This window comes from Ursus maritimus, unplaced genomic scaffold (genome assembly GCF_017311325.1).
Source record: "Ursus maritimus isolate PB19 unplaced genomic scaffold, ASM1731132v1 scaffold_13, whole genome shotgun sequence".
Lineage (NCBI taxonomy): Eukaryota > Metazoa > Chordata > Mammalia > Carnivora > Ursidae > Ursus > Ursus maritimus.
This window is the reverse complement of record NW_024423675.1, coordinates 51805374-51817552: the sequence shown is the minus strand read 5'-3', so window position 1 is coordinate 51817552 and position 12179 is coordinate 51805374. Positions and strand designations below refer to the sequence as shown.

Genomic DNA, 12179 nt, shown 5'->3' with positions numbered 1-12179 from the left:
ATTTGTAAGGTATAATGCACAGATTTATTGTTGTTCTCATTATTTTTTGAGCTTGTAGTACTAATGCATTAAGAAGCAAAATAAAATCACATGACTCTGATTTTGTGTTTGTCTAGGCTCAGAGAATAAGTTTGAGAGGGGAAAAAAAGAGTTATAAAATGGTGGGATAGATATTGCTAAGTGAAAGTCTAAAACCAAACCAGTGGTAGGGTTTTAAGAGAGAACCCGACTATTCTAAACAACTACAAGACTCCTGAGCAACAGTAACACAATATCCAAATATTTGCAAAAGACACATGTAATAAAGGACTGTTATCCAAAATATGCAAAAACTCCTTAAACTCAACAATAAGAAAACAAACAGCCTAGTTTGAAATTCTTAACAGACATCTCACCAAAGAAGATATACAGATGGCAAATAAGCATACAAAAAGATGGTCCACATTGTATATTATCAGAGAAACCCAAACAACCGTGAGTTACCGCTACACTCCTGGTACAGTAGCCCAGATGCCTAACACCGGAAATGCCAACTGCTGATGAGGATACAGAGCAACAGGGACTCCCGTTCACTGCTAGTGGGAATGGAAAATGGTACAGACACGCTGAAGGACAGTTTGGTGGTTTCTTTCAAAACTACACATATTCTTATTATACAGTCTAGGCATAGTGCTCCTTGGTATTTACCCAGATGAGTCAAAAACTTATGTCCATATAAAAACCTGTGCGTAGACGTTTGTAGGTGTTTTGTTCGTAATTGCCATAACTTGGAAGCAACCAAGATGTCCTTCGATAGGTGAATAGGTAGATAAACTTTGCTACATGAACACAGTGGATAATTATTATTAAAAAGAAATGAACTGTGAAACCATAAAAAGACACGGAAAAAATCTCAAGTGCATGTTTTTAAGTGAAAAAAGCCAATCTGAAAAGACTACACAGTATGTGATTCCAACTGTACAACATTCTGGAAAAGGCAAAACTATGGACACAGTAAAAAGGTCAGGGATTTCCAGGGGTTGGGGAGGTGGAATATGCAAGTGGAACTCAGAGGATTTTTAGGGCTGTGAAAACACTCTTTATGATACCATGATAACAGACACTCGTAATTTTACATTCGTCCAAACCCATAGAATGTACAACACCAACAGTGAACCGTAATATAAACTATGGACTTTGGGGGATTATGATGCGTCAATATAAGATGATCAACATAATAAATGTGCCACTCTGGTGGGGCTTGTCGATAATGGGGGAGGCTGTGCACATGTGGAGGCAGGGCGTATATGGGAAATCTCTGTACTTTCCTCTCAATTTTGCTATGAATCTAAAACTGCTCTCATTTATTGCAACTAAGAGTTGCGATGAAATCTTAAAAGTCTTTCATGTCTTTTTAAAAAAGATTTTATTTATTTATTTGAGAGACACAGAGAGAGAGAGAGAGAGAGAGAGCACAAGCAGGGGGGAGCAGCAGAGGCAGAGGGAGAAGCAGACTCTCCGATAAGCAGGGAGCCTGATGAAGGGCTCGATCCCAGGTCATGACCTGAGCCACAGGCAGACACTTAACCGACAGCCACCCAGGCATCCCAAAACCTTTCCAAGCCTTAAAAAATTTTTAAATCTCATTCAAAAAAAATCTCTTAAACAACTCAAAAGAGCTATTAGGTTTTTTACAGAGTTAATATTTTTTAAAATTTATCCTTCCTTCCTATAAACCAGTATTCATTAGATAGGTATGTCTTAATTTGTGCAAAATAATGCACAGAATCATGGGCTGAAATGAACTTTGAAAGTCAATTACAACCATAGCCCAAAGAGAAAAATGAAATATTCGAACCCAGGGAGGTAAAGAATGAAAGATCAGAGTCAAAGCAAATCGCCCAGTTTGCAGTGTAGGTGTGTGCTGCCTTTTGTTACGCTTCCCTCTTAGGGGAAATAACCAAAAACACAAAGATGATTCAAATAGAGAGTCAACCTGATTTGAGTGGGATCATCAGAAATCAGGGTCTATCAGGCAGCAGGAGTAATGCGCCAAGTGCTTTTTAAGGAATCTGTGTAGCCCTAGAAAAGACTGGGGGTGATGGGTGGTGAGTGGTCGTGTAATCACAATCTCCTGAAATACTTAGGGATGGAATAAAAACCCAGCAGGAAACTGAGACAACCAGCTGATTTGATTGAAGAATAGGACTAAATGAGCCCTTTACCTCCATTTCCATTTTAAGGGTTTGTACGATTTTATGACTTTAATAGGAATTTCCAATGCTTTCCTTTTGTCATATTTTCTTCGGAGAGAAGAAAAAAGAGAGCTGAGAGGTGAATTTTCTAGCACTCACATTAAGTACCTTGGGCTGTCAAATAAATGGACTTCTACAGAAAAAGACCAGGACCCTCTTCCTCTGTTAAGTAGGTTGAAAAGCACATCTGCTCTACCTTCTCCTGGAATCTTACTAAGATGCTGGCTTCTCACGGCCAGTCTATCAAAAAGGGAGAATAAATTGTGCACCTACCTTATTCTTGGTATAATGATAAGGCACCACTTTTTGGAACACCTTTGGCACCTGTTCCATTGTGTCATTGTTAACAACGTGGAGCACGCAGACCGGAAGTGTAGTGTATACTTTGGGAAGCAAAATCACATCTTGAGGAACCAAAAATGTTTCTCTGTAATTACAAAAACATGAACTTCCTCTTGACATGAATCAAAGACAGTTTGAAATTACATTTCAGGCAAGAAATAAAAAAGTAAGTTTAAAGTTTCAAATAACTACAAGGTATACATAATGGTTTTTAAAATTATTAATATACTATTTTGTCATGTAAAGGCAAACCCTTGAAGAAATCCTATTTTATAAGTAATTTGTCACTTTTACCTAATATGATATTGCTCGAAAAATAAATGATTTTTCTATACTGATAGCACATCAATTTATTATATTACCTTTATCATATTCATAAAAATACTAATAATTAACTTCACATTCTTCATATTTTATTTAAAGAAACATGGGTAAAAATTCCTGTAATCTCATTTATGCATAGCGATGCAGAAGAAGTGCTAAGTTGTGAAAACAACCTATCCGTTCATACTTTCACTAGTACCATAAATAAGACTCTATACATATGACTACTGCATGCCATTTAAAGATGACATCATATGCCGATTTATGATAGCCTCACCTGAATACTATAAACCAAGTACTTGGTGGCTGGTCTGCATAAGTCACGGTATAGTCAGCAAAAACAATCTTAGTGTCTTCATCTTGATAGCATGGATAAGATTCAATAGACTTGCACTTGCTTTTAAACATCAGTCTAGAAATGTAAAAATAATTTAAGTTCCAATGGCAAAGGCAACTTTTAAAATAAATTTTATTTACAAAAAAAGAAGGCAAAATAACATAAAATAGTACAGTCTGTTGAGTCCTTGATCAAAGGTTGTGGGGTTCATAGTGCATGGCACCCAGGTAAGGGATACCCATTCCAGGTCAACCATGAAAGATGGCTCTCAAAGGTCTTTTAAGTTATCTGAAGTTCTCAGTCAAAGGAGAACTTAATTCATGATCAAGAAAGTAATTACAGTTTATGGGTGGGAAATCAGCACCGAAGTTCAAACTATAAGGGTAGGAAAACAGGAACAGCCAAAGTAGCAATAAAACTGGTGGGGGGGGGGGGCACTCAAGGCCTGGAATTGATGTGAGAATCAATACTAGAATGGAGTTTAAAGTAAGGAATGGATTTGTAAAAAGGATTAAAACAAACAAAAAACTAAGGCTGTGATCAAGGGGAGAATGTCAGCTTTCCTTCTATGCGATTTCTGGCCCATAAGAGTGTGGTATATGCAACTGGCTACAAGAATTATGGGTTGAGGTTTCTCCATGTTTGCCCCCTGGAAGGCTGTGGCATATTCAGAACATGATGGAAGTCATGGAGAGATGCTCTAGGTTCTTTCCCTTCCACCACCAGGAACTGGATCTAGCTTCAGTAGCACCAACAATCTAGGGTCTTTTCTATAATGTCTATGGAATTAGCTGGGATGGAAGCCATAATGGCCATAGAAAATGGTTCTGTATTAGAGGTCTCGGTAGATCTAGAGATGTTCTTGTCTTCCAGGAGGCCAATGGCCTTGACTGTATCATCAGTGAAAAGCAAAGCCATGGAGATTCTTATGGGGGATAGGATTCACATGCTCCAATAGATCACTGGCCTTTGATGATGGGAAGAAATTGACAGATTTATATTTGGGAGAGCTTTAAGCTTTTGAGGAGAGTTATGAGAACAAAGATTGACCACATATCCTGGTTCGCCTGGGGCAGTCCGGTTTACACTCATAATCCTGTCATAATTATTAGCACTGCTCCCTCTGTCCCTTTTATAAAAGTGTCCCAGTTCAAGTGAAAAATAACCTGATTGCCCTAACTGGGAACTGCAGTTTGGTGGTCTGTCAATGCAGAGCACCACTGCCAATCACATGGGGGCTGGCCTAATCCGAATGTGGGTGTTGGCTGAGCCCGCACAGCAGCTTAACAGGCTACCTAGGGAAATGACTGTAATGGGACCAGCCGCCATTCTAAGATAAGCAAGGGATTTTAGAGGTATTCCAGTCATTGTTCCCATGATACATTCCACACTTTAGAAAGCCTCAGGAAATTCTAATGCATATAGGGCCATCAAAACCCTAATGTACTATACGGAATATCTTGAATAACCCAGAGAAATATTCCTGACAGACTTGAAAGATTTTCTTCTAAATTTGGATCTAGTACAGAAGGAAAGTTCTATCAGTAAACTGAGCCTTGCCCAAAGTTCACTTGGGAAAGTTCTGCTCCTTAAGATGTGAGAATGTAAGTCTAGATTCCAGGACCTCAAAGTTCCCTATTTAGTAGTAATAATAAAGTAATACTTAAAATAGCTAATATTCTATAATGACTCAATCTGTAGTTTGTGCTAAGTACTTTTCCTGTGTTACCCTAATTTATCTTTACACCCTTATAAAAGAATAGTACTATGAGGTAGATACTGTTTTCCCTATATTAAAATTATTATTTCCCTTTATTAAATAGTATTAATAAAATATTAAATATTATTAATGCAATTTTAATTTTAAATTCAGAGAGGATAAGAGACTTACCGCAGGTCACACATCTGATAATTAGTAGATCAGGGTTTAGCATTAGGTCTTATACTGAAAGATGCGTGCTCTTGACCAAAAAAGAGATGCCAGCTAACATGAGGAGGTAGCTTGGGATGCTCCTGCTATTTGAATTTAAAGATCAGCCAGCCTCGTAGGTTCATCCTTCCAATAGATGTGGGGGTAGAACTCAAACCTTTGAAAGAGCATGGCCTTTGTAGTGGATATTTGCTGAGTTTCTAAGAAATGTTCTTGGCTATGTTGGAAAGTCACATGGAGAGGAGCACCAGCCCCCTGATGGAGTTCTGCCTATGTTTCAAATACACCTACACCTTCAAATACACCAACTCCTTAACAGGGGAGCTCATGTGTTTAGCATTTCATTTAAATGAAAATTAGGCATAAATCTGGCCCAGAGATCTTCCCAGCAATGCAAAACCAAGTTAGAAAAGAAGAGTTGGGGTGCCTGGGTGGCTCAGTCCTTAAGCGTCTGCCTTCGGCTCAGGGCGTGATCCTGGAATTCTGGGATTGAGCCCCACATCAGGCTCCTCCGCTGGGAGCCTGCTTCTTCCTCTCCCACTCCCCCTGCCTGTGTTCCCTCTCTCACCGGCTGTCTCTCTCTCTCTGTCAAATAAATAAATAAAATCTTTTAAAAAGAAAAAAAGAAAAAAAAGAAAAGAAGAGTTGTGCTCTTTCTTTGTATATGTACACTGGAATCTTAGAAGAGTAAGAAACAGGTTCTGGAGCAAAAGTCAGTCAAGCTGGATGATTAGGTAACGGCAGTTTCCGGGGCCAGGAGCAGGGTGAGGGGAACGAGACACTCACTCTCAGGTTTAGGCAAGTACTGTAGAGATTTAGATTTTCTCTATATTTAAAATTTTGATATTTGATTCATTGTGAATTTTTTTCATTATTTTTAGGTTATTTTACGTTTTTGTATATTTTCATATATAATTTTTTGTTGATTGTTAAGGAGAAATCCAACTGTTATTTTATATTGACCTTGTCTCCAGCAATTTTTCTTAATTCTCTCATTAGCTCTAATAATTTTTCTGCAGATTTTAAAATATTTTCTATATATACAATCATATCATCTGTAAACAGTGGTGGTTTTACTTTTTCCCTTCAAATCCTAATGACTTTTATTTTGCTTTATTGTCATTTTGTCCTTCTCAGAATTATTCCAGGATTATTGTGAATGGAAGTCATCAGGGAGACATTTTTGTCTCATTTCTAAACCCAAGAAAAAGCTATCAAAATTTCACCACTAATCATGTGTGTAGTAAGTTTTGAAAATACTGGATACCAATAACATATTAATGAAAGACTTCTCTAAAAGTGTTCTTTGCCAAAAGTCCAAGTTTTCTAAAAACAAAATAAATTTTTTGAATTTATGTTAAATTCTATCAAATGTTTTTTCTCAATCTATCTGGAGGACCAAATGATTTGATCCTTTTCCCTGCTAATGTACTGAATTAAAATGACAAATCTTCTAATGTTAAGCCACCATTGTATATCTGGGAATAAGAGGCCCACTTGACTATAAGGCATTATCTTTTTTATTTAATTCTAATTTATATTTATTAATATGTTATTACATTTTTTGCATCTATTTAAAAGGGTGATTGGTTTGCAATTTCAAGAAGGTGATTAGTTTACTATTTCATTTTCTTACTGCACTGTTGAATTTTTAAATTCAAGATTATGAATTGATTAGTGTTTCCTCTTTTTCTGTTCTCTAGAAGATTTGTGAGATTAATCTTATTTCTTCCTAAATTCACTAGCTAGTTCATTAGTATATTGCTAGAAAGGATACAGTACATCTTTCCCCTGTTAGAGTTTCATCTAAATTATTACTTTTACCATTTCTGCAATAATGCTATAACCTTTGAACTCTTTAAAACCTTATACCCACTTCTACATTTTACATTGCTAAGGTCATGAATTTACTCCTATGTGTAGCTATTTGTTGATTGCCCTTTGAAGATAATATGTATTATTTTTCTGGTTGCTTTGAAGGTTTTCCTTTTGGCCTTTGTTTTAAGTAGTTTGACTGTAGTGAGTCTACGTATACTTTTCTTTGTAGCCTTTCTGCATGGAGTTCACATGCAGTCTTCTGAAAACATGAGTTGATGTGTTTTACCAGTTTTGGAAAGTTCTCAGTTATTATCTTTCTACAGTCTGGGGCTATAATGACAAAACAGACTTTCTGAGCATATTCCACATGTCCCTTATGTTGCTTTCTTATTTCCCACTTGTTTTCTCCTATGCTTCGGTTTGGATACTTTTCTATTGACCTATCTCCGAGTTCACCAATCTGACTAATCTGCTGTTAAACCTACAAATAAGTATTTAATTTCAGTTGTTAAAATCATCATTTATGTAATTGTCATTTGACTCTGTTTTATTAATCTAAACTTTTGATCTATTTTCTCCTTATTCTTAATTTTCTTTGGCATTTCCATTACAGTTAAGTTTTAAGATTTTTGCCTGCTAATTCCAACATCATCAGAGGGTCTGCTTCTTTTATATATGTCTGGAGATATATATATATCTATCTTACCAAATCATCTACTCCTAAACCAATATATACATATATAGATACATACATACATATATATATAATTTATAATTTCTCATTTTTGTCCCGATCATCCTGTTGCTCAGACATGGTTTGTGGCTACAGTACACTCTTGCTGAGGCTCAGTCTACTTCCGGTTTACCCCTGTTTCTAGTGTTACCATCTAGGGATTTCAACTGACAATTTTAACTGTTTGCTGGAGTTCCCTCCCCCAGCAGGTCCTAAACTCTGACCTTGGTCACCTTAGCACCATAAAAACTTCAAGAAACTTTGCTCTGCTTCTCAGAGGTTTTCTACTTAGAATCTAAGTTAAGTGTGATTAAGACAAACCAAAGGTAGTAAGTACCATAGAAATGCTTCCGATAAAATACGGTGGAAGTTCAGGAGAAGTGGTGTTTCCAGCTGCAGTGATTAAGAAAACTCAAGGAGCATGTTCGTACTTGAACAGGAACTTGAAGGGTACCAAGATACTGCCAAAGAAATGTCATTATACTGCTTTACCTTAAGAGAGAAACTGCGTACTGTTCTATATTCAGTTCCAGTATACTCCAAACTTTCTGAAGAGTATCTGCAACACTGGTATTTTCCTTTGTGTCTAAAAATAATAATTAAAAATGCAATATAAAAACTGTAAGATGCCTGAAAAATCATCTTGTTCGAAGTCCTCCTTTTACAGAGAAAGAAACTGAAATTCACAAGCTGGTATCCAAAGTCATAAGCTTTATTAGCAGCAAAATTATGCTTAAAATATAAAGCTATAAGCTTCTAGTCCACAGCTCTGCTCATCGATTTATGTTGTTTCCCCTTCATCTTCAGTTAAAAACCATAAAGTGTTCTTTGATCTAATTGAAGATTGTCATCAAAGAGTTTACATCAGGAGATCTTTTATCCCACCAAAAGTTCCTTATGAAAGCTCTTATGACAGAAAAAATAATTCACCCAATTTTTCTAAAAAACAATGGCTAATGGGGATCCCACTAAATCTTAAGCCCATAATCCACAGTGGTTTAGGAGTAGATGACTTGGTAAGAACAATGCAAATCCATAGTAAGTGGCTCAAATTTAACATGTCAGAAACTGACTTTTTCCCTAATTATTCTATTTTAATTTCTTCATAGTACTTACTAGCATCTGAAATTGATATCTTAATATATTTACTTGTCTATTGTATGTCTACCACCACTAGAACACAAGATTCATCAAAGCAGAAACTCTGTCAGTTTAACTGACTTCAATAAATTCAGAATTTAGAACAGTGCTGTGCACACAAGTTATTCGATAAATATGCACTGAGTGAGATATGCAAATATTATTAAAACATTACTAAGTTGTTCAAGGTTTTGTGTCTAAAAAGAGAAAGAAAATCACTGTTTGAATGTAACTTTCACAGCATATGTGGACAACAAAAAGTATATTTTACTATATATTTAATTTGATAGATCTATCTTTGCTTTTACTAATAGAATAATATCAAAATCAAGCAACAGTTATATTTTTCTCTCACATAACTATATAATGTAGTTTATTTTACATTTGTGTATCTGTAGTTTTCACTGCTGAGATGAAGATTTTGGTTATTCTCATGAAATACTTCAAAGAGAGACACTTTACAACAAAATGTTTCAATATATTCAAAAAATTCTATTGGAGGGCGCCTGGGTGGCTCAGTCAGGTAAGTGTCTGCCATGATCCCAGGGTCCCCGGATCCAGCCCAGAGTTGAGCTCCCTGCTTAGCAGGGGGTCTGCTTCTCCCTTTCCCTTGCCCCTCCCCTCACTTGTGCACTCACAAGCTCTCTCTCTCTCTCTCCTCTCAAATAAATAAATAAAATCTTAAAAAAAATTCTATCGTCTTATGAAACAAAAACTGCAGAATGAAAATGTTTAAATATAGTCTTTGCCTCTACAGTGTTCTAAGCTGATAAAAAGCTAAAATAAAATAAACTTTTTCACAAAAATAGTTTATTATACATACATAAGTAACTTGATTTAATAGAATACACTGATAATTTGATGTAATAGCTAGAATACACTTCAAATGCATCCTGTGCTATCTAAATGTATGCCGCACGGACACATGGAAGCCTCTCTCGTCCAGCTCATTCATTCATTTACTCATTCATTCATTTATTTCTTTGAAAAATGGTCTAGAAATATAAAAATGTCCATGACTTAGCTGAAACTGACTGCTGCAGCCTTCCGCTAGGCATTGGAGATGCATAGAGGAGAAAACTGTTTCTCTGTGTTTAAAGACAACAGACTGGGAAGACCTAGCTGATCAGTCAATGATTCATTCATTGTTTCTTTCAGCACGTATCTGTCGTGTGTTTACTCTGGGCCAGGTATTGTGCTAAATTCTGGGAGCAAGAGAGTGAGTGTGCTGACATGTATTCTGACCTCAAGGAATTTCAATATTTATAGAATTACAAAGAATTAGCCCAATAATTAAGTAAGATAACTCCAAAATGTTTTTCATTAGCACACAAATATTCATTCTTACGTACACAAGTTCATTTTATAAATGACTGGAAAATGATACCTGGTGTTCTAGCTCTCATAAGCAATCTGACATAAGTCCCTCTCCACATGGCTTGAATTTTAATTACTGCTGCTACTTCCTCAGGAAAATATTCTTTATCATTTACTGGTAGACAGCATTTAACGTCTACCCATTCCGCTGGAAAGAGAAAAACAAATTTGGGGCTGAAAGCTAAGTTAACGTATTTAATCTTTTCCCCAGTTTTCAATGCCTTTAACTGCTAAAGTCCCCTGACATATCAAGTGCCACCATGATAGATTTGTCTTTATATTTAATATCGTGCTCTGCAGGTGATCTTTTTTTAGAATGTAAACATTCTGGAGAAGGGAAACACTACATATTGACCCAGGAGTGAGCTACTATTAATTCTTCTGTGAAAATAGCAAGGGGCTTCTCTCAAAATTGAAAGAAAATGTTAAAATTGCGTGACTAGAGCATAGGGAGAGCGGGACGGGAGGATTATTTGGATCCGAACATCTTTCCAGAATTCCTCAAATCACACCGTAAATGTTAGTGACTTTCATAGTCTTTCAGGGCAGAAACAAATAAAATAGGGGAATTCTGGGCTTCCCTGGAAATATGTGAAGTTGGAGACACACGACAGATCCTTGGAGACCGTGGGCTTCCCAGAGCACAGCTAGAATGCCCCACCTGTTGATCCAGATCTAGTCTACCTAGTCCACAAACACTTCATGCTTTTCTCAAATTATTTATCTTCTACAAGGCTAGGAAGTCCTTTGTCAAACAAATATCTAAAGTATTCGGTACCTAAAGAAACCTCTTCTAAGGAGAAATCGAGTAACTCCAAATCCAAAACCATAGCGCGAAATGCAAATTTAAAGTTGGGAGGAGGTCTTGCTAGTTGAGTTTTTTTCATTAAGCGCCATAAAGAGATATGAAAAACCTGAAAAAGATAAAATACGTTAGTACATTTTTTAAACCAAAAAAAAAATAACATTATCTGGCCAGAGAGGCTCTAAAGATCTTTAAATACTCTAAAAGCAAAAATACATCTTTCTCAGATGCACAATATAACAGAAGCTCTTGAGGTCTCCCTCACCCAGGAAGAGAGCAAAATTATTTATCACCTTACCATTTCTAATTTAATAAAATTTAATCACTACAATGTTTATAATGTACACCCGATCAGAACATAACTGAAGAGATATAGTGTAAGATGAAAAATATGGCCCTTGTGCTTAAGCAAGTAAAATACTATATTTCACTGGTTCTAAAACACCATCCACTGTAAGACATGCTATTGTTTCATATGTTACCAAAAAAGAAAAGATGCTGCTTAGACTTTTTATCACTTTCTTTTTTCCATCTATGAGTATTTATTTCCCACTGAAAAAGCTCTTTTAGATTTATTTAGACAGAGCTTTTTCGTCATACATCACACTGAAACATACATGAAAAAATAAAATAAGCTACATAAGTTGGTTAAATATTCTGCAAACATTCATATTCAAACTCTTACCTTGCAAATCACTTTTTGAAAATGCTTAACATCTGTGTTTTCCTATATAGTTTTGTCCTTTATGTTGTCAAGCTTTGAAGATGCACCATTGCCTAAAGTGCGTTCTACTTTGGTCCCTGCGATATTTTACTCAAACCACCCACCGACCCCCATTCAGTAAGTGCTGGTGCTGGCTCCTTCCCGATCCTACCAAAGAGGACCCATGGAAGGTTTTTAGACCATAAACAGAGCAAATATTTCTCTTTCCAAGTTTTTTCATAGTTTTTATCTTGCAATACTGAGGGATTCCATGTATTCAGTCATGCCGCTAAGAATAACCACCACGCCCAGCACACTGCTGCTGGATTACTTTTAGCCATTTATTTGTCCACAGGGAGTAATGTGTTTGATGGATTATGTAAGGAGCCTGGGACACCATTTGAGGTGATTTTTTAGCCAGGTTCTCCTCTTCTTC

General features: G+C 36.3%; 1 protein-coding gene across 1 annotated transcript in view; it reads right to left on the bottom strand.

Moving 5' to 3' along the window:
- The window catches only part of ADGB (androglobin), a 157959-nt gene that overhangs the window by 48525 nt on the left and 97255 nt on the right, over nucleotides 1-12179 (bottom strand). Inside the window, exons 21-25 of the mRNA XM_008695018.2 lie at nucleotides 11014-11149; nucleotides 10246-10383; nucleotides 8211-8304; nucleotides 3178-3312; nucleotides 2508-2661 (exon numbers count right to left, since the gene is read on the bottom strand). Coding sequence (XP_008693240.1) covers nucleotides 2508-2661; nucleotides 3178-3312; nucleotides 8211-8304; nucleotides 10246-10383; nucleotides 11014-11149 — 657 coding nt within the window. The remainder of the gene's footprint in view (nucleotides 1-2507; nucleotides 2662-3177; nucleotides 3313-8210; nucleotides 8305-10245; nucleotides 10384-11013; nucleotides 11150-12179) is intronic.